The following is a 23,334-nucleotide window of genomic DNA, read 5'->3' as shown; positions in this document are numbered from 1 at the left end:
GGGGGTTTTATAGCTCGGCACGTGGATACGTTTTGTTTTGGTACAAATAGGAACACGGCGCCTTGGCACCCGGAGCGGATTGGCTTGTCAAGTTGCCAGGACCCCGCGAATACGGGATGCCCTCGGGTTTAGTCAGCGGCATTCCGGGAAGCCGGGTTCGCGCGTACCCGATGAATTATTGCGCCGATTTAGAAAGGCCTACGGTCGCGAATAGCTGGGATAAGTGACGCGCCGTCACTTTCTCGCCACTCTTCATCGCGCCGCTGGATACATTCGTCTGGCTCGTTCCGCCGCGACGTACGGCTACCACTGAAACTCTCGTCGGAAAGCAATCTCGCGTACGGGAATGCACGCGAGGGAGTACGCGCGGGATGAGTCTCGTCCAATTGTATCTCGATCGCTACTGAAAAGTATCGAGCGCGATGCTATCGGCGTACAAATCGCTCGGGGAGAGATCTTATTACACATAGGGATTACGAAACAGTAATGCTAGACACATCTATTGGCTCTCTCGTGGAATATTAGATACACTCGAGAGCGAAGACGCTGGGAGTAATACACGTGTACATGCGTGTGTAAGTAAGCGGGAGAGAGATGATTGCAGATAAGAGATTGTGAATACAGTGTCGTAATGAGCAATCGTGAGCTTAGAGTCTCTCTGAATATACGATATCTCGATTCAATGAATCATCGCGATGATTTCGAAATGTCGCGGCGTGTACTAGCCGAGGTACAGCTTCTTTAATATCGCCATCGGGTGCTGAGCGTATGAATGTCTTTTGTCAAGTCAATCGAAACTTGTCACGTACCGAAAGGGTAAAGCATTACGCGTGTTTTTCGATCTTTATCGCGTGTACGATGTGATAGAATAATAAAGTAAAGTTATGACATGATGTGGTGGGTGTTGCTCCTACACGTCGCGTACGCGCGAGTTAGTTAACGGATTATCAATTATAGTTTTGCAAGCAGTTAGTAACAAAGGTCACATCTACACATATTATAATTCATTTTAACGCCATTCAAATCTATTCGATACAAGAGAAACGTAACATTTCGAGAATTAACTGACGTCTATCTTGTTAATCTCTTTAAAATCTCTTTAAATTTACTCTTATTATTGTTCAATCTTTCTTATTTCTTCTCTTATTGTTTATTTTTATTTCTCTTCTTTTTCAGATTTTTTGAGGTCAGCATAATCTGCTGTCGCTCCTCTCTCGCTTCGAGAAAGTGGACCCGTTTTTACTTCTGTCTTCGGTAAGTCTTTCTAATTGAATATATTAAAATTGTTTATCGAGAGAAAATTTTCTAGAGTCGGTGTCCGGGATATGATTTGAGAACACGGTAAGCGATTTCGGAATAGAAATCGCGGTTTCCGCCGATTCGAGTAGTTTGCGCGGATATCGTAGTCGCAGGCGGAGCGAGCGCCTTCAGAAAGTTCGACTAACGTTGATCTACGTGCTGGAAAGATAATGCATAATACATCTCTGAGACGGTGGAGGGCGACCGCGGTTGTTGGCGTCGAGTCCGAGAGAGGGTGTAGTCGGTGCAGTCATAAATTTGCAATAATGCAAATGCCTCATAGCTCCCGTGCGCAGAGGCTTACGCTTGGTAGCCTACTTTACGGCATCGGCGCAGTGAATGTGGCGGAGGATGCAGCGAGATGCGCGCCTCGAGGAATATCTCCGAGAGAGAGGGAGAGAGAAAGAGAAAGATAGATCGACTGCGCGCTATTATCGGCTGCGCCGTTGTCGTTCGTAATTCTGTCCGCTGGAAGTTACGCGCGTAACCTTTTTCGTATTATTACGACATCGCGGGACGATTATCTGATAAAATGTTACTCCGTAAACGATATTTTTACGATAATTGGTGACATTTGCGGCGCGCCTGACGAACGAGCGATTCGCGTCAGCGTTTATTGTCGCTTGATATTTTCCGCGGTGATAAAGCAAATTTAGTACGACTGCATAATTTATTATTTTTGAAAGCGTATACGAATTGAAGTCTGAAGCTTGGAAAAATCGGAATATTTACATTCCATGCAGAAAACAATCGATTTTTTAGCTGTTCTCCGCTTTCAGTTTTCCGTTCTTTTCACTGTCCGATTGTTCAATGAATTTTTCATCCATCGTGTATCACTGCATATTTCCAAAATATCCACGATCAATACACGACAGTCGCTTTTACGATCGGTCATGCGGGCGTCTTTACGATCGGGATCGCTCCATCTCGCTCCTTTTCGAGTTGTAGGTCTAAGCGAAATATATAGCTGGGACTATGCGTCACACGCGTAGTTGGAGGCGAGGACCACGTGCCATTAGCTGCGTAAGAGTCGAGAAGTGGAAGAGGCGGGGGATGGAAAGTGGCCTCCTTTCTATGTTGCGTACTCGACTTTTCTTGCTGACCCACACCGAGTTGCTCGGAATCGCGATTTAATGGCAGCGAAGATCACAATGACGTTGAAGGGAGAGATGCGATGTCGAAAGTTTCATGAGAGGAGGGGAGGTTCCACGGGGGATGACTCACAACAGCGTCCCCACTCGTGCGAATCGAGATTTATGCGCGCATCCTTCGCGACGCGAGTAAACGAATTTCCCTTACTTCCCTCCTTGCGTTGCCTCCTCGGCGAATCTCTTTTTCCTCCGAGCAGAAAAGAAAGCGTGAGCGTAGAAGGGAAGGAATGGCGCTTTAATGTTAACGAGGGACCAAGGTTTTGGCATTTCCCCTCGTGACATTGTGACGTTGAGGATACTTGCGAGGGACTGCAAATTACGATTGATAATACCGTGTTGGTGGTGAGAATCAGTTTGTCGATAGAACGAATCGCGAGATAAAAAGAATAATACGTGTGAAGGTGGAATCCCAGCGGAATAAATGATCGAATTGGTTATTGAAATTAGGTCGGGATATAATAAAGTCTGCCGGAAGGCAAATATTCCAATAGGAATTCGAAATATATATTTTACATTCCTCCTTCGCTTTCAGCAACCTTTATGTTCAATTGGATGTACCTATGTCGTGACAGAGTTATTTCAAACAGCGAATTTTGTTTCTATTTCGAAATGCCGCGATACTTAATCAACACAAAAGGGAAGTTTACCTTATCGTAAAGTACGGTGTTAAAAGGAGAGTGTAAAAGCCTTTGGGGATGAAAGTCGCGAGATCTGGTTCGATAGTCCCTTAAAGAAAAACAGACCGCGGCCAGATGCCGCCAAATTGGCACTCGAGGCCGTCCCGGAGCAACCATGGACCGGAAACAACCGAATTGGGGGACAAATTGAATTTGGCCAAAGCGAGACGCCGTCGCTAATAAAGTAGTTGAAAATGGTTTCTCTTTCCCTCTTTTCAGCGCGTCTTAAAATATTATGACACCGAAAAATTTGACGCATTTAATTAATTTCTTCCTTTCGCTAATTATTATATTCGCAATTTGTATTTCAATTTCTGAACACTTAATAGATTCCTTGTCCACCTCGTTCGAATTCAAGCTAGAAAAACACGCAATATGCTTTTATACGCAATCCGAGACAGAGAATTAATAACGAATCGATCGAGGTAGGACTTGATAATTCTCCTCTCACACATAATTAATCCACGCCTCCGCAACAAATCGTGGTTCTCGTATAGGCATCCTCCACTATTTATAGAGCGATCTATTTACGCCCGCAGAGCGTACAGTCCGATAGTCTATACATACCTCCTGACGTCGGTTGTCGAGTTCCGGATCGAAAACGCGCGAGAATGCCGAGGTGGAGTAAGTGGGAGGTGGAAGGTGAGGCGCAAGACCGCGAGGTAAAGGCCGCTAACGAGGCCTCCGGGCGATTAACATCGGCATTTTAACCACGCGGGGTCGCCGTTGATTTAACGGGGCCCGTACAACTCCTACGCGTAATCGTGCCGGCAAATAACGAAGGCCGGAGGCCTGCTGTCCGACAGTTCCGTACACGAAATCCTTGCGCTGGGGGCGCGCATTGTTAGATCAGTATCGCGACGGCGCGTGGAGCACGCCGCGCCAGAAAAGGAAAGAGATTTGGGCCAGGCCTCGTTGAGATTCCCGGTAAGATCAATCGATCCCGTACGAGGCACGGTATCTCTAACGAAATTGAATATTTTTGTTCGCTTTAATGCATCGCGGCTTGTTGCGCTTCAAGCGTCGTTAACGTCATTATGCCAATGGGCTCGGCTGGCGCGCGATTAAGTCGTATTTCATGCCGGCGTAAAATCGGCCGATCGACAGATCCGCCGTGGTTACGTTACGCGATCATGTTAAATATAGGTTACACGATTGGTTCGCAATAATTAAAAGCCGTAAAAAGTAAAAAGTTAAAAGTACTTTATAAAGTCATTTCGTTGAGTTTACGACGGTGTAACATGTTCATTATTTATTGACGATTTTTGTAGTGAATTTAATAGCCTTACGGTGTGTGATTTATGTTCCATTATATAATTGGAGCTGATTTCCATATTTTTGTTTTCCACATTCGTGGGAGACGCGAAAACGCGTTTTTTAATTATCTATGATGGCCGTGCTGTGTAGCCTTCATAAATATTAGCCGAAAAAATAATGCGATGTTTCTTTTTCGGCCGATTCGCACGGACTCGCCGGGAATCAATAAAATATCGCGCGGGCTTGCTTTTACGTGTGGCACGTCGCATACGCCGTTTCTCAGTTGGTAGAATAACAGAAACGCGTGTTTGCTTTCGCAACACGACTTTCCACGCTCGTTCGTGATTTCGCTCGTAATCCGCACGCAAATACGCTGCCAAGGAGGTCGAAACGGTTTCTTACCAACGATGCGTGTCTGTTAATCTAATGCCCGATTGAGCATCACAGGATCTGGAACGTATGCATTCGCTAATACATAAACATGAAATCTGTAACGAATGCAGTTGGGATCATAATTCATGAACTGTGCGTCGTTGTTGCTGATGTTCCGGAAGTGCGAATATTGCATTGGATTTTTTAATCAGTATTGATGGATGGAAATCGTGTCGCAAGATCTTTTTTCTAAAAACTTACGATTATGCAAACATTAGATGTAGAACGAGTAAAGACAAGTCACGGCAAGAGGATATATTACTTCCTTTATTCCGTGCCTCTCATAATATCTGGAACAATATCAGTATGCAATATCTGTATCGATCTTCGCCTACCATTCGATGATGATGAAACTTTCATATTTTGCTTTAACGAGTCGACCGGCGTTGCTCGAGGCGATCATTAATTTGATCAATGATCCATTACGCGGAGCACGCGCGTTGCCTCCGCATTATAACGTTCAATTCTTCGTAACGTTCCGATTGCTGGCTCTAATATCCTCTACATTTTACATCGAGCGAATTCTCAGAGACGCGATACGACGCGACATCGTTCTACCTCGCCGGACGGAGGTTTATCGCTTCCTGCCACAATTGTCGCGCGTAGCGTCGTCGAGTCGGCTGTCGGTCTCGCGCCGCGAGAATTAACGATACTTTTATTGGTCTTGTTATCGGCTAATTGCGCCGGTTCGCCTACACTGCGGCGAAGCGGAAGCCTCCTGCGAGCATCCCGGCGTCGATTCCGCGCTATCGCATGGTACGCTGCACGCCGCGTCGAGGCAGTTCCACCGTTCGCCGCTGTCATTACCGATTAGCCGCTGAGTCTCGGATATTTTACGCAGCGTGTTTCAGCGAGATGCACCTCGGAGATGCTGCGAGCGGGTATCTAGTAAGAGTATATACGGACGCGCAACATATTATATACGCGCTCTCAACCGGTTTCCAGAGCAGCAGCGCAGCAGCTTTGTTTACCGGGCCCACCGGGGCCGTTTGTCGTGGCGCTACCGCGCTTGAATTTATATAAATGGGTCCGGGCTTCGTTCCTCCCGGTCTCTTTCTGTCTCTTTTTCTCCGCCTCTCTCTCTCTCTCTCTCTTTCGTTCTTTCTCTCTGTCCGCGTACTCACGCCGTTGCCGCCGCTTGTCTAAGCACCCGCCGGCCAGAGGCTTTAATCAAGGATAACAGCTGTAACGGCGTAATCAGCGACGATCGCGGGGTGCTACAAGCAGAACTATTAATATCCATTTGGAAGTCGGCTCTTTCTCTCCGCTCCGCTCCCCCTCCCCGCGACACGTTTGTTCCTCCGTGTGCGTGTCTCTGTCACACTCGAGCGCGAGCAGCAAAATTGGACGCGAGGGGTGCCTGTGCCTGGACGAGGGTGAGTGGACGAAGTGAGCGTAGGGAGAGAACAAGCGGAATACCCGCACTCGTCGAATGCTGTGCCTAGCGCTGCGCGTCGACAGCGAGAAAAGGGGTTGCGAATCGATCCGAAAATACCGAACCGGAAATTGCTGCGCGGCCTGCGCGACGCGTGCCTGCTCTCGGAGCCGATCGAGAGATCGTCGTCTGTTTCGGAATTCCAGATCCGTGCGCGGCGTGTATATGTCATTGGTATTTCGCATTGATTGCACGCTGGTCTTTGGAAATATTTGTCTCGCGTATACACACGATGCCGGTGGTGACTTGATTCAACTCTCCGTAGTCTCGGGCTCTGTTTGACATTGTCCTTACACCGAATTGAACTATTAAAATGTATTTGCCGCGTGTATACCATCGCTAAATATCACACACACACACACACACACACACACACACACACACACACACACACACACACACACACACACACAATTTCCGCGCGGAATGTGAATATTCAGTTGGAAAAATACGAGCCACGATCTAAAGTCGAGAAACTGAGATTAGAACTTTGTTTAATGATGAAAGCGCATAGTACGCTTTTGTTCTTTCGCTCCGAGTCTTAATTAAAGGGATCCGCAGGAAGCTCATTTTCCGGCCAGTTTTCATGCACAAAGGATTGCCTAGCAGTCGACGATTCTTCCCCCTTTTTTTTCCATTTTGCGTCCGCCGCTCGTACCGAAATAACGCGAAGCACTGTCGCGAGTTAGCGCGTAATTTTTCGTTCCGCTGCTTAGTCGCGCATCGTGCACCGTTCTCCCCCTTTTTCTCTTGTTCCTCTCGTGAAATTCTGGCAGCTTGTTATAATGAACTTTCGAAACTAGCTGAGATTTGCATGGCATTACTACGGTTGCGCTCGCTCGCGTACGCGCGCGCGCACTCTCAGCAATATCGTCGTCGTAGCATTTTAAGGGGGCTTTGCGTGAGAGAGAAAGAGAAAGATAGAATGCCGACCCTGTAATTTACATAAACTAGGCGCTCAAGAATGACAAAACTGAGCACGACGTAAACTTATAATTCTCCCGCGCGGTTTCTCGCCGACTCCGCCGCTACTTTAGTATCTCTATATGTCTCGCGTAAATATATTGCTGAGGCTCATTCGCTAGTCTTCATTAAGGGCTTTCTTGGTATTTGCTCTCGTTTTGCTGCCGCTTCCGTGAATGCTTTATACAGGATGTTTGAAATTTATGAAATAATGTTTTAGACACACGAGCGTTGTCGAGAATTTTATATGATTTATTTTATGACTGACAATATTGACAGAAGTATAATCATTAGGTATATATATCATCCTAAAATATTTTATCACCTTAATATTTTATCATCATCTTAAAATATTTGTTATTAAATTTCTCGGCAATTATAATTAAAATTCGTAAAAATATTTTTGGAATTCAACTTTAATACAATATCGAGCCACTGAATTGAATCTAAATTCTAAACACTAAAATACTGTGTATCAGCTATTTGAAACACCCTGTATATTCCGCTGGAATTATAAATGAAGACTTTCCAGGTCTTGTAATGACATATAAACTACAAACTTCATTGAACTACCTGTCCAATTTCGTAAATACATTTTACATAATAAACGCGTGAGTGTGTATATGCGAACGGATGCAGATAGCTAACACGATGAACCGGCAACGAATGCCACGGAAGGCTGATCCGAGCACGTAATGAGCTAGAATTTCTATTAATATCGCAACCCGAGCGCGACTCCCCTGCCCCGACGCGAAACTCGCACGAAGATCTCGCGCCGAAATCGAAACTCTGCGGTTATTGGATTTTCGGCGGTGAAAATAGCGTGTGAAGAAAAAAAGCGCACACGTTGCGGCGAAGAAGCTCGGTGAAAGAGTGCCCCTCAATTAAAGGTAATTAAATTAATTGGGCCATGAGACAATCAGGCCAATTACCGATACCAATCAACGATCGCACCGCGCCGCTACGTACTGTCGATGTGGCTGCACCCGCGGGGCTTTTTTACTCGGATGACAAACCCCCATTAATTACAGGGCCACGGAGCCGACCCTCCGAAATTAGCGCCCTCCGCGCGGTGTGGAGCTGCCAATTTCAGGTAGGTTTAGCACGACTGTGCAGTTTTCACATGTGTCCTTTTACCTTTCTCTCGTTCTCTGAAAGGTGAAACCGTTCTTTCTTTTTTCCGTTTCTTTCTTTTTTTTCCGTTCGTTAGGTAACGCTTTGAGACTTACAACAATTTTATACAGACGCACAAAGGAAAATTTTCGGTTTGAAGATCGTCGACGCGACTTTGTGAGAAGCTTTCGCGATTGTTTTGTTCGTCTATTAGGTCTGTTTGTAAACTTGTACGCGCCGTCGTTGGTAAACGGAAAGTAGGATTTAATGTTAATCCGTGAAAATCCGTAATTGCACGTTACGGCTACGACGCCGGCGTTTTGCAAGCCGCGGTTGCGTCAATCGCTCGATCGCGTTTTACGATCGTAGACCTAATATCGATATCTCACGATTAAATGATTGTTGAGATTGATATCTCAATTGGTGGGTAACGATTTCCACGTTATTAAGCGAGCGGGTGTTCCAGCGCTGAGAAATACCGACTTTCTCGCCGGCGCGGGGATTTCACTTGTCAGCGAATGTTTTAATCATGCAAAAAGTAAGGCTTAAATTGATAGGTACAAAGGATGTTGAAACGCGCTAATTGCATAGTAACGCGGTAGCAAATGCATTTTGCACGAATGCGGCGGTAAAATACGTAGATGACTGACAGTATTATCATAATGCTTGATTTCAGTTTATCAAAAAAAATATTGCTCGCGCGACAAAAAAAAAATAGCATTATTGGATTTTAATTTAAGGGTCAGGATAATGACGCTTTTAATTACACTCCGCTATGCAATTAACTAATCTATCGTAAATACATGTATATGCAAACAGTATTACTCCTGTAGTTGGCAGTTCCGCGATAACATCCGATCACAAACGATTCAAATAAATAAAAGCATTTAAACCGGCCGCTGTTTATTACAGTTTATAATTATTAGTAGTGATTACAATGTGTAAAATATACATCCCGAATGATGGTCATACATATTTAATCAGGCCGCAAGCCTGTGACTCACCATTCTCTGGACCCGCACGCTGGATTCGTAAAAGCTTGCTTATACAATGGATTGAATAATTATTTGACTTAACCGATAATTATTAAAATTTTTCGCGTATTGTTCCTCATTTAAAGTTAATAGAAATCAGTATTTAATTATAGACCTTTTATTATTTTATCGTGACAGTAAAAAAATGCAATTTTTTAGGTCACTGTATAAAAACACTTAAAAAGAGGCTGAAAAATATACAAAAATTGTTTAAACATTTTCTTGGCGTTATTTTATATAAAACTCGCAAGTTACTGCAACTTGAGCGCTACTTGTGTGCAGGCACACTCAAATAATATCTTCCTCTTACTGTTAGCACCAATTTGATCCGCAAATTAGCATCTGGCGTCGTAATCCTAATGACCGTGATTTAGACTGTTCCGTTGTTCAAACAGTTCTTGTTAACATCGTTCGCACGGGCAATTCCCCTTAGACAAGCGCGCAAGCCGCTGCTACACGGAAACACGCGAAGATGATTAAAGCTAAGCAGTCATTACGCGTGCTGCGTGATTGGTCGTGCTCGTCTACCGTCTACCGTGCCGAAAATCCGCACCCTCGGCGATGCGAGTGGGTAACAGAAAATTATCACGACCGCGTATCGTTCCCGGAGGGGCCCCGCGGTACCCTCGCTTCTCTCTCAACCCCTCCTCCCTTTCCCCCTTTCTACCGTATTATGCATTCGCGGTGCACGAGGGGATTCCTCGCGGTATTCGTTACTAATGGGCGTTCTATTTAGCGGCGCCCCCGGTCCTCCAGAGACGTGTCACGCGTCACTGAGTCCCCGGCGCGTCTCCCGCCGCACAATGCTCGATACTGACAACGCCGTCCGGACGTCAAAGATATACCCAGAAGTCAGGGAATCGCACGTGTGCGCGTTTCGATTTCCGCTGCGCGCGCTCGCAGTGTACGATAGGGCGCGACCGGCCTCGCAAAGGCAGCCTGACGTGCGAGCGAGCGTGTGAGTCTCACATGTGGTGACACTTCGCCGAGAGGGAGAAGGACGCGCTGACGCGCGTGCCCCTCGATCAACGTCAATCAGCCGTTAAACAACGACGCGCCGTGCAAAGAGGATTTTATTGTATTGCGGAGAGAGCAAAGTTAGAGGCGCACACAATGCGGCCCCTCGGTTCCTCGGGATTCATCGTCGGCGAGCTACCCCTGCGAGGACTTTCTGCGAATCTGCCGCTTTCTCCGGGCTTTCTTCTTTTCTTCCTCCTTTTTTTTTCCACGAGCTTCGTTGCACACATGAGCGTGGAGGATGCGCTTTTTCGAGGCGTCTTTTCATCCCGGCGGTCGCACGCGCGATTGTATACACGGTGGCTCCCACAGAACGTAAACGATCTCGAGGAGCTTGACGCAGGGAGGGTGAGAATTAGTCTGTGACGAGACGTATAGCCGTGGGTCATGGTAGGAATTTTAAAAACATTAACTCGATCCAACATTAAGGGTGAGTGAAATATTACGGAGAAGGGTTGTCGTGGTATACGTGTCTGCGTGCAAGAAGGGCGGAGTAGAGGGGGGGGGGGTCGGAGGGAATGCTGGAGTTGAAAGAGAGAGGAAGGCTTGTTGTGAAATGGATCTTGATAGCGCGACAGCGTGGTCGTATATGTGAATGAATTGCAACGTTACGACGTGGAAGTTTCTGCTGTAATGCGCAGAGAGCACTGGGAAATATACTGCGCTACACATTAAACATAATTGGGCTGTTTCAACGGTGTATTGTTGTAAAAACACTGAAATAAGTTTCGAAAAACAGATGTTAACGGCTTACGTTTGCGTTTGCATTATGAGAGCGTCCGTTTTATTCGGGAGCCACCGCTAAGTCGGAAGAATAATGACTAACCGCCGGCGGTTTACGCGCAAACAAATTACAGCCGTAATTATCTCGGGTTGGGGAAAGTATTTAATTAGACGCGACGTATCTGCGAAGCGAGGACCGTCTCTCCGCGATCTTATCGCGCCTCACTAAACGCACGATAGAACCACCGCCTGTTCTCCGCGTATTATGCTGTTCTCAGCTGTGAAACCGAGTGAAATTTATATGTGACACGTTGAAGCGTGGCGTCTCTCGCGTATTCTAAAGTGAGTCACGAAAATCGCGTGGGCTTACGAACGAGTAACCGCGTCCTGTCGTTTATCTGCTGTCTTCAAAATCAGGTCGACAACAGCTGAAAGAGCGACATTCGAGAGACACAATTGCTAAGGTTTCTTCTCTTTCATACTAAATTGCCAATTATTAGACAGATGACACGTTTTCGTGTAATGAGATGAAGCCTTTGAAAGCAAGATTGGAGAAGATAAATTACCGTTAATTTAATTTTTATTTAAAATAATTTTTTTGACAAATGAGTGCAAAAATATTAATTAGAGAGATTTCATGCATAAGATTTTTGTCAACTTACCGCTTAATCTCACGTGATTTATAGACATATTGTTCAGGGTTGTTTCGGCCATTCCAAGAAATAAGATAAAAGCGAATCACGTTATTTTCCGGAGAAAAAGCGGTCTCCGACTTTGCCATTTCTACTACTTCAAATTTACCACTTGCCTCAGCAACGGGACTCGTATTGTTGGCGGAAAATCGGCGTAGGAGCGGGAATATCGTGTATAGGAGCGGCGAGGATGTTTACCCGCGTGTTCGCTGTTGCGGCTACTACAGCGGCAAGTTCCGCGGATAATATACGAAGCGATGAGCGAAGAAAATTGGAGGAACGCCGGAGGCCGGCGCTATGTATCACGAGGTAGGCGAGCTCCTCAGCTGGAGCGGGAGCGAGTTGGGAAGAATGAAGACAGTATACCTGCTAGCCGTCCTGCCGAAATCGATTTCATACAGAATGCCGTCCAATGTAATAATGCTGTGTGAGCGTTATATACGAGCGCGCTCAGTCGAGGCATTTTCCAATGGAGTCTGCAATAAATACGTCCCCACGCCGCTGGCATTGTCAGAAATATAGGTACGCGAGATTCGATGTATTATGCATTCGCGCTCGTTGAAACATCCGTATTTCTCACCCGCGCGAAATGCACCGTAGTTTTCGCCGTTTTCGTATTTACGCGTGTCTTCCGGGGATTTGCAGGATTTTCGTAGACGCGGCGTATCGGCGCGCCCGCCGAGAGATAAAAGATTGCGGATGATCCGCGGGCCCTTCTCTCCCGCCCCGTGCGATCGAATGACGAAGCAGTGCTGTAAATCAGCGGGAAGTGGCGCTCGACGTCTACCTTGCGAAATGTTAATTATCGTCTGCGCGTGTTACCCGCGTTACGCAGTTATGCAAACGTGTGTTTATCATATTATCTCTTTTTATGCGTACGCATATCTTTGCATAATTTTCATGAATATCTCTCGAAAGTCATAACAGTGTTGACTAAGGTTATTAATGGCGCCAAAGTGCAAACTTATTTCCCTTTTCCCATAATTGAATATACTTTTATTTCTTTTGTTTTTCTTAAAGAATATTCTTCGATCTTATTTTTATTTGAAAGATTATTGTGAAAGAAAAAAATGCAATTTTTCGCGCGCGTTCTAATTCATCATCTCGTTGTGAATGTTGAAATCTGCTTATCTGCCAATCATTGAGATGCTAATCTGCGTAAAATGTCAGTGGTTTCCTCAGAATGTTTGCACGAGAGAATCTCCAATGTTCATCTCGCCGGAAAGATGCAAAATCTACAAAGGTGTAACGCATTAAGATGTCTTACGAATGCGGTGAATGCGAGTGAACATTCCTGCGGCGGTCGGCGTGTCGTTAAGTATCGCGTATGCTAAACTGTCGATAGGTGATACAACATTATAGCGCTGTAAGCAGTTTTCACTTGAACCGTCAGAAAAATCGGTTCTCGCGCGTAACACGCGCGAATCGCTGGAAATTATCGCGCGCGATAGTCGGCGCGTTTCATGTTTGCGTTGCCTTCAATATGAATTTAAATTCTTGCGACACGATATCCTTACGCGGCGGGTGCCTTCGATCGGGTGGATACACGCACAAGTACGGCAATTCTGTACGGCGTCTGTCTAACATGTCATTTACACGTCGATACCGGACCTTTCGCCCATGCCGTGACCGGAACACGCGTGGCGTACACGCGCGCGATCAAACGGTGGAAAATAATGACGAAGCCGGGCCGCAACGCGTTATTACTTGCACTTTCTGTCACGAAGGGACGCTTGCGCGAACATCCGCGCACGCGAAGCATCCGGTAATATGTATTCCGAACAAAAGAAATAACCCGTTGGAGTACGTCGGAAGAAAGAAAATCGGAATGCGCGCGTACGTTCGTGCGCTCCGCGTCTCTTAATGATGATTCAACATGCCAATAAGTCATTAAATGTCGACGCGCATGAACGAGCGAGATACCTCGACGCGCCGACGAAGGAGAGGCCCTCGAGAGCCGTGTGATCTGCCGTGCGGCTTTATTATAATTTACGCCTCTCCTCGCTCCAACGTCGGCCGGATAGACCGCTCGTATATACCCACGCGAACATCCGACGACGAAGTGAAAAAAGACGAGAGATTCTGTCCGCCCAGCGCTTTACCACGACAGGAACGAATCGGAGCGCTTATTTTCACAGACGCATTCTCAATGAGGATTCGACATGCCGATGCGTCATTGACTGTCTTTCGAACGGCGAGCGATATGCGATACTCGATACGATATTTCACGCCGCAGTAGGCGAGTGTACAATACTCCGGTCGATTTAAGTTGATTCTCGTGGAGTCAAAAATCATATAAAATTTTATTGCTCGTTGTATTATTATTACACATCTGGCATTGCGATGACAATTTGAGGGAAATTTGAAAAATGATTATTACACATTTTATTAAAACGTATAGCTGCAAGGAATGCAGACAGAATTATTTGCTGTACAACGGTGAATTGCATGTCAATGGACTATCGATTATCATACGAGTAACAAAGTCCATCCAAGAGGTTCACTCGTGCTATCGCGAGAGGAAGTGATCCTGCTCTCGAGCTATTTTTATAGCGCTTGGTCTTTCTGGTCGGCAACATGCTGGAGCACTTGAAAAACACTTGTGTGCATTCCGTTACGTTTACGCAACGATCTTGCGAAGAACGTCTCGGAAAGAAAGAGGAGAAAAGAAAAGCGGAATTGCTCTCCAAGGGCGCCCCTTCAGTTCTGAGTGTTTTTAATTTTTGAATAGGAATGCGTCGGAGTCATCTGTCATTTTTTTTAGTTTAAATACATTCCATTTGCCACACTTTGTAAGAAGCCCGACGAAGCTTCTGTCAAAATTACGTCTCGACCTGTTTTTATCGATAATTTTACAACAGAATTTATTTATTTTTAATATCTGTGCATAATAATTAATGATTGGTACTCGGTGTTGTTAAAAACAGCGAAGAAAAAATATATTTTTTCAAACTAAGTTAAAAACAGATACGATAAACAATTAACTTGTTTATAAAGAATGTGCATACATTGAGGGAAAAATCACGATTTGATATGTTGAAAAATAATCTTGGTTCAGTAACTATAATATATACATATATATGACATGTTTCCGTTATGATAAAAAATATCCCGATAAAGAAAAATTCCATTAGACAAGTTAAATAGTTTATCTGGAATGCAGTTGACATTTTCGTAAAATTATGCTTTAAAGAGTTAATTCCGACGTCCATCATTTTTGCCACGATTAAAAAGAACTTTAAATACTTCTCTCTTGCCTCCACGTTCCCATCCCACACCTCCGAGTGCTGCCTTACCCGTTTAATTTCCGGCACATCGCATCGCCAGCACAGCGACGAAAGTTTCCCACAATTCAGCAGAGATAAAGCATTTATTGAATCAGATAAAGTTTAATTTACCGTACTAACACGCACAAATACGATGGAAACGTCGCCGGTTTCGATAATCGAGCTCGCCGTTCGACCATCGTATTTATATTGTGATGTTTTTACAATTAAAACAGACGTGTGCACCAACAAAATAACTGACTCTCACTTAACGAAACATCTTGATTCAAAAAATTCTAGCTCTGTTTATTATCGTGGATTTTTCTTATTTAGTCATTTTTCCTTTTCACCCAATCGTTTTCAGAAGATACAGTCATGCAAGATATCTGACTGTCGTGACTGTCCCAGAAATTTGAAAGCTATGTCGCTACAACGCGGTGAGCGAATTACATTGACGTTATATAGATATCGCGAAAAGCTGTCGGACTCGGAAAAGCTCGGAAGAGAGGCGGGGAACGAAGAGGCGAGTGAGAGAGCACGCGTGACTGGTATCGACATTTCAAAATTGCAACGCTCGACGCGTCCATTGTCACCTATTTCCGCCTCCTTCAACTTCCGCAAAAGGTACGTACCTATTTTCGTCGAGAGAAAATCGAGGAAGGCCGTCGCAGCCGGGATTGAGGAGGTGGAAGATAGAATATCTTGTCCCTGTCGAACGTACGGAGACAAGCTGAAATTGAAGTAATATACAGCCCTTGCTCGCGCGCGCGCAAAAGTGCGCCTTTAATACCGGCCGAGAAGGATGTTCCTTCACTGGCAAAAAATTATTGACAGTATGCCGATAAAGTACGTTTTGCAGAGTTATTACGTTACTGCGTTCCTTTTACGAATACCAGCAGCTTCTGATATGAGATTTCACGTCAGAAAGTTCTACGTGGATTTTACTCATCTTATCCGTCTCATCTTTATTTTTTCATTATTAAAAAGAGTATAATTTGTGGTGAATGTTAGACGGATATAATTTTGCTCAAACTTGTCGAGAAATTAAATATTTGAAGATATCTTGAAAATATAAAACATATTATTATCGTCAAGCAAGAATATAAACATACGAAGATATGCAATTTAATAAACTTGAGTGGTCTTATTTGACGAGAGGGAGACGGGAATCAGCAATAAATGAAAAAGAACGAGTTTGACTCTGAGGTATACAAGAATATTTTATTCGTCGAAAGTAACAAATATACAATTCTCTCAAATAAATCGTCGATTTAAATCATGTCTGTCGTAATTAGCTCGCTTTATGCGATCGCGCGTTGCCTGGACTCCGCTCGTGAGCAACGCGCAGCACGACGCGTCTCGTCGTGTAGTCTCGTGTATACCGCGATCTGTATTGTCGACACGCATAAAAAGGATACATACGGCGTTTACGAAAAGCTCTGATGCAACAATAACGGAAGTGTACGTTTTTACGAAACCGAGGTAATTTTGGCACGATTTTCAGAAAAATAATAATCACTCGCTCGTGCTCGCGTGCGTATGTGTGTTAACAAATCGATCAAAATCACGTCATCGCGCCGAGGTGTCGCGGATATTGCCGATCCGCTCGAACTTTACTTCGTGTCCTGTATATATATCTATATATATAACATATATTTATATATATAAACATCCATCTCTAAAATGGATATATCGATCTGTATCTGCGCGCGTGTTTTTTTTTCTTTTAGCATGTATGTACACGTATATCTGTCTAAATGCACAGTCCCTAATTACTTTGTCACGATTATATACGGTTTCCTTTTACGGACCACGGCGCTCTTGAACTCTCGGATAAGCATTTCTCGGGCCGCGGTCCTTAATGTGGCCCATAGAATCTCCTTCTAAAAGGGAATCTTCGGGCTTCCCGCTAACTCACGTTTATTTACAAAGTACCGGCGCGTTTGTCGCGCACCATTAAGGCAGTGTTTCGATGAGTCCGTTCGGAGAACCGAGTTCTCCTTCCTCCTATTTCTCGCTACGTCTCTCACTCACTCTGGCGATCCGATTCACTGTACTCACTAATCGATCTCGTGTTCACCGGTCGCTGTTTGATCGCGTTCACTAATTCACCGATCACTCCGTCACGAGTGGGCGTACAATGGTCTCGACTTTCACTCATCGCTGGAAACCGCTTTTCAGGATCCGGTTTTCTGTTTATTCAAAGCCATGGGCCGAGCTGCGCCTCCAGAATCGTGGCGGCGTCGGTCCTGCCCATTACTCTGAGATGGTTCAGCAGATCCGTCACCGCCGTCGGTTCACGGTGCCTCGCCTCCCATAGATCCAGAATGTGCTCGGTCGGGCTGGCCTTAGTCGCGAAGTAATTGATGTACCTGTTACACGAACGAAGACACCGGCTGCGTGATTACCGAGGAAAGTGGCACAGGCGGTTATACGGGTACAAAGTAAAGCGCGTTTCAGCAAAATTTATTGGACGAGACGAACGAAATTTTGATTAACGCAAAATTTTCATATTATATAAACATTATATATATTTTTTATAAATTGATCATGCAAGATGTAAAGAATTTAAGAAATCGTTAATTGCATCAAGTCGCGGAAAAATGATTTGTTAAAGCAAAGCAAATATTATTAACATTATGATTTTTAAAAATTAGCAATGCAAGATGTGAAGGAATTAACAGATCGTTAATCACATCAAGTCAGAAAAATGATTTTTGTTGTTAAAGCAAATATTTGCTATTAGATGTTGATTTATCGAGGCGTACGAGTCTCTTTTCGCGCCAGTGAATGTATCTTGTAACCTACGTACCTGCGTATAAACGCAGTGGCGTATCTAAAGGAGCTCTAGTCTCGGATTAAATACAGATAATAAGCAGGAAAGCTATCGGCCGGATTACCAACCTGTCGACTTGAAGCCTTTGCGCCAACATTCTCCAATCGTTGCCGAGGGCGTTCGGTGGGTCCAAGCACTGACAGAGCTGCTTCCTCAAGGATCTTGTAAACCGGAACGGCCGTAGCGCGGTGGAGTCCGTTGTGGCGTTGTTAGCGTGGCCGCTGCTAACCACGGTGACTTCTCTGAGCGGCCGCGTGACGCTACCCGAGGAAATCAACTGCTTCGCGCCGTCGTAAACGATTCTGAAGACCTGTCTCGTGTCGGAATTGCCTTGCGATACTTGCAGTTTGTAGCTCCTCGTGGTGGTCGGGCCAAAGGCCGTATCCAGACCGAAGGTCACGTGCTTGGCGTTCTCCTGGCAGTTCCAAACGTCGCGGAATGGGACTTCCTGGCGTTCCGTAGGCGATTTGCTCTGCCACTCGTTGCCGACCTCCTCGAGGCTGACGCAGAGCGACTCCCCGTTGTCTTGAAACAGCAACGTGCGCGGCTTGTCCAACAGATAGCCCCTGATCTGCGACTCCCGATCGACAATGGCCTTCATGGCCGCTTTCGTGTCTTCCACGGCGTAAACTCTGACGCAACACTGGCCGGCCTGGCTGGCGAACAGCGCCAACCGCAATCTCTTCGTGGCGATCGAATTCTCGCAACTCTGACCGGCTAACACGTAGCTACGTAACTGCTCGGTCACGATGAAAGCTTCCGCGTGATCTAGTTGCGTAAACAGCGGTGTATTGATAGTCTCGTTGCCTAGAGTCAGCACCCTGCTCCACGTAATTGACTGGTGGTCTTTCGGCGCTATCGACGACGAGCCGTCGTCTATGTTAACACCGTCGCACGCCCAAACGCTCAGTTCCCAGGTTGCCGGGTGTAACATGGCGCAGTGCTCGAATTGCAGGATCACAGGCTTATTGAAGGTGGCGGATGACGGGCCGCAGGTCACCACAGCCGATAACTGGGTTATTCCGTCTGTGGGGGAAAAACGGGATCGAGATTCGTAGTGCGAGTGAGCGATACGGCGGAACGAGCTTAATGCCGTTATTGTACGTTTATCGTTATCACCGCGTTGTTATTACTATTTTCACTGCAAGTGAAAGTCATTTGATTAATTACGTTTAATGCGTGCACAACACGCATGCGCGCGCATGATTTTCCAATCAACGGCAAAATAAAGTTATCAGAGATTAAATTTTTTCTTTCTTCTTTTTTCCCTCGACAATTCGACCCTCGTTGTTTCCGACAAGAATTGCTCTATAGCGGCGCTCTATATCGAACATCAGACACGGGATATAATCCGAAGCACGCGCGGAACGGCATTGATATAAAAATAACATCGCCGTATCGCGAATGTCTCGAACATGCAAGAATCGCAGCTGCGATCGTAAAACTCGGCATCTGCTTCCCGCGGCGCGCGTAAACCATGAATAATTTGCACTCACCGGGTAATCGGGGCCTGTAACGATCCTCGTTGAGCACCGCCAGATAGAGTTCCTCCCGAAGCGGCTTGGGAACGGCTCCCTCGGGCACGGACATGGAGATCCCGGAGTCTGGAAGAACCAGTAGAGCGCCGCGCGTGTTCACCGCTGCCCTGGCGACATTTCCGGCCTCCAGCTTCGGCAACCGGACGCTTTCCGAGGCGACGTTGTACGTCGAGTCCGAGGACGGGTAGGAGCTAGTGACGCTGTTCTCGCTGTCCGAATGGATCTGCTTGTCGCTGCACGACTCCTGGGTCGACGTACTTGGCGTAGGCGACATCGGTGACGGTTGGGGCGCGATCGACAAGTGTGGTACATCGTAATGGTGTTCCGAGAGGGATCTCGACATTGATAGCTTCGGGTCGAAAGGATACTCGTAGCAGGCCGGCACACTCGTCGCTGTCACGTCTGGCTGCAGGCTCAGCTTCTTGTCCTGGTCCGGGAAGAACTCCGGCTGGAATTCTGAAACGCACACGGCCGAGGCACGGCTCGTGGGTATCTCTGCCCGCTGCGGACAAACGCCGCCGAGATACTATTCCGATTCTATGTGTGAGCTGAACGCTCGCGCGTTTCATTGTTACGTGAGAGAAATGTGCGTGTCACAATGTTTCATATTGTGATCGATGAGTTTAGCGATTATTTACGTGTTTGAGAATTATTGGAATTTCGTTTCGATCTAGATTTGTTAGTATTCACGTTTTCAGCGAATGAACGTAGTGAGTATATTTTCTCTTATCAGTCTCGAAATAGTATCTTGCCCATTTATAATCGAGAGACATGCGAGGGACAACATATCTCTCGGCGATATTGAGCATGAAATATTACACGAAACGGCTCCACGAGTATAAGCAAAAGTATGACGATGCGAATATTTATTCTATTCGTGTATTTAATTAATCACATAGCAAGCGTGAAATAATCGTCGAGAAAAAGTTTAATTTTTGCAAAAAGTAATTGTCGTTGGCTCGATTTCAACGTGGCTAGGATTATTCAATTTCGATTCAATGCCAATATTTGCTTTTACCTCTCGTACGAAATACTTACCATTACGAGCCATGGAGTATAAGGAATGATCACGACCCTTGCGTCGCAGCAGTCTCGTCAGAAAGATCGCCAAGCCACCAATTACCACTAGGGCGACCGTTAGACCGACATATAAGGCTACATCCATCTGGCGATTCGCTGTAAGAATTATATATTGCGAATTCTTGCATCTCCTGATTTATTATTATTATTATTATTATTTTTTAGAAAATCAGCAATGGCGAAAAACGCGTGAAAACTTTGTTTTCTCTAAGTAATTGGTCAGTGTAACTTATTACTGCAAAACGGTGCGAAAATTGCGAGCAATTTTCGGTACATTTTGCGTGGGACGAGCGACCGACCGCGCGCCACTACCTCATGAATACTTAACGCCATAACTTTTATTTACTTTTTACGCGGGACTTCTTATGCGACGACAAAAGAAGTCCAAAAGCGCGGGAGAGCGTTAAACGCTCCCGCGTCGCTAAATATTACGAGCACCGTAGAAAAGTTTTAAGGTTCCTCTCCATTTACGCCGGCGACACGCTCGTTTCCTCTGCTCGCTCGTTTTCTTTAGCGCGTCAGTTTATCGTTTTACAGCTCCGCGTTATTTCGTGCGGCTATAAAGATTCCGATCATTATTATCACTGCCATTAACGTACGCAATAAAAGCACCGCGACGCGAACACGCTTCGAACGGAATAATAATTCCGTGTTAGTGTTGTTGTACTCGAGTTTGCGGAAGGAAGAAAACTCGCCGATGCGAAACCGTGTGGGCAGCCGTTTGAAACGATCGACCGAGATTATGCCACAATTATGCAGCGGGTATTTAGCGGTGCACGCAGCGGGATTGTACAGATCAAATTACGCAGGTATCAAAGTACGGCTTCGAAGATCGCGCTGAGATTCGCTTACGCGGATATGAATTCACCGCGGTGTTTTACGAGCGTCGTCGCTGCGGGATATGTGGATAATGTAAGTAAATGCAACTGTGGGAAATGAAATTCTTGAAAATAAAACCGGCCGCGCAGTAAAACGCGACCGTGCGCAAGTTCGCCGTGGTATTTGAGTTACGGGCAATTTTTTTTTCCTTTCACCGAATTACCGCGCGTACTTAACCATTCACGGAGCTCCCCGTGTTTCGCGGTCCCGCGGCAAACGAGACGACGTAGAAAATGTCCCCGCGGTCGTAAAAAATTTCGAGAAATACCTCAACCGCCTGCCGTGCCTGACACTCTTAAGCTTCTTCCAATTTTAGAATGTCAAAGGCATACGAGGTCGTAACCCGACTACGTGACTTTCGAGCCCGAGCGCTCCCTCTCGCGGGATCATGTGTGCCTCGTTGGCGCACGCCGTGTCCTCGACACGTGCCTGGCACGTCAATATATACGACAGGCTCGAAAATGCATACGAATTCGGAAGAGGGACTTTGTAAACGCAATAGTTCCACATCGTTACCCGCAGGACGCGGTAAGACGAGATCGGAAACGCGCGTACGACTCCCCCATTCTCCTTCTGGAGACAGCTTGAAAAGTGGCTTTCCGCGAGGGGCGTCGGGATTTATTTTCTTCGAAGCTATTGATAACGCTTCATAACCCGGACCTAATGTATCTGAAACTATTTTTCATCTTTACTCCCGAGAAGTCGCGTACCGTGCAGTTGCTTCTAGCTTTGCCATTGATAAATTTATCAATTTTCTTTATTATAATCGTATAGGCGATGTATTATTTTGATATTTATTTTGCTGTTATTAGTGTAAAATGAAATTTTTATTCGTCGCAGCGGCACCCTCGAGTATCGATCGGTGTAAGCTGTCCACTTTAAACGTTCTATCTCGATTGACGGCATCGCGTCTTAAATATTTAAACCAGGAACGTCCGAGATGACTCGGGGTTCTTGCAAGACGCCTGTCGGTGTAAGGCGGTAAATCGCATCACGCTCCTCCGGCAGCGTGCGCGCGTATCTTCCATCTATATTTTATCGCCGCTTTCAGGAAAATCGAACTCACTTCTGGATTCAGAAGAGAAAGGGGGGCTGTTTCGGGGCATCAAGCCCCCTCGACGAGAGATTCAGTCGTGTACACGCTCAGGTCTGCGCCACGGGATAATGGCACTTTATTTGCATGCGCGATCAATTTCCCCCTTCCGCGACGAGGGCGTAACGGCTACCGATTACATAATTTTCTTCGATATTAAAGCCGGTCTCCGCCCCTCGGCGCCAAGGGGGCAGAGAGGGTGCAGCCGTATCGCGTGCAACTTTGATGTGCCTCGGTCGATAGAATTGGCTACCTTAGGGTGGCGCGAGCGGGCGGAGGAGAGGAAGCTGGCGTCTGTACGGACCAGCGAGCCCCCACTTGGCTACGAGCTATCATTGTTACGATTGTTTGGATCACGCAGCGGAGGGGTCGCAACGATCATGCTCCGGCCTTCACGGCGCGTCAATAATTAACCGGTCGAGTAATTAAAAGTAAATAGTACCGCGAGAGAGAGCCGTTTGCGCTCGTTACCGACGCGGGAGAACGCGTCCGCATACATCGCGGCAAAATGAAGCGATATTGTAGCCGCACGGTCGGTCCGGCTCTCGTTTCATCCGCGAGAATTATTTTTAGCGTAAGCGCCGTGGAGATCAACGAGTCTGATGTACGCACGCACGCGGGCGCCTCGGCTCGCGTTTATTATACTGGATTAATGAATAATGCTAATGTTCACCGCGCCTGGATTCACGCTCTCTATTTTGCCGCCTTTTTCAAGGTGCATAAAACATCTGATTTGAATGGTATCAGATCGCCGGGTATAGCGCCGCGTCGCCTGGAATATAAATGGCGTGCACCGGGCGTGAAGAATCCATCCAAGAATGTCGCACGACGAGTTAAGGACATTTGCTT

The 23,334-nt window shown here is 46.1% G+C and overlaps 2 protein-coding genes across 11 annotated transcripts in view; one reads left to right on the top strand and one right to left on the bottom strand.

The window, feature by feature from the left end:
• LOC136998542 (uncharacterized) overlaps positions 1–23,334 on the top strand; it is a 236,027-nt gene that overhangs the window by 81,452 nt on the left and 131,241 nt on the right. For all 6 annotated transcript variants that reach the window (XR_010889119.1, XR_010889116.1, XR_010889118.1 and 3 more), the window contains exon 5: positions 1,177–1,254. Coding sequence is in view for 1 of the 6 variants with exons in the window: in XM_067351334.1 (XP_067207435.1) it covers positions 1,177–1,254 (78 nt within the window). In the remaining 5 variants the exon portion in view is untranslated. The remainder of the gene's footprint in view (positions 1–1,176; positions 1,255–23,334) is intronic.
• LOC105676399 (netrin receptor UNC5C-like) overlaps positions 16,260–23,334 on the bottom strand; it is a 30,178-nt gene continuing 23,103 nt past the window's right edge. For all 5 annotated transcript variants that reach the window (XM_012374227.2, XM_067351320.1, XM_012374229.2 and 2 more), the window contains 4 exons: positions 20,472–20,609; positions 19,392–19,889; positions 17,964–18,921; positions 16,260–17,431 (listed from right to left, as the gene is read on the bottom strand). In XM_012374227.2, coding sequence (XP_012229650.1) covers positions 17,260–17,431; positions 17,964–18,921; positions 19,392–19,889; positions 20,472–20,609 — 1,766 coding nt within the window. In that variant the 3' untranslated portion in view covers positions 16,260–17,259. The remainder of the gene's footprint in view (positions 17,432–17,963; positions 18,922–19,391; positions 19,890–20,471; positions 20,610–23,334) is intronic.

The sequence above is a fragment of the Linepithema humile genome, chromosome 3 (assembly GCF_040581485.1).
Source record: "Linepithema humile isolate Giens D197 chromosome 3, Lhum_UNIL_v1.0, whole genome shotgun sequence".
In the NCBI taxonomy this organism is placed as follows: domain Eukaryota; kingdom Metazoa; phylum Arthropoda; class Insecta; order Hymenoptera; family Formicidae; genus Linepithema; species Linepithema humile.
The sequence above is the reverse complement of the archived record's forward strand: the minus strand, read 5'-3'. Positions and strand labels throughout refer to the sequence as shown.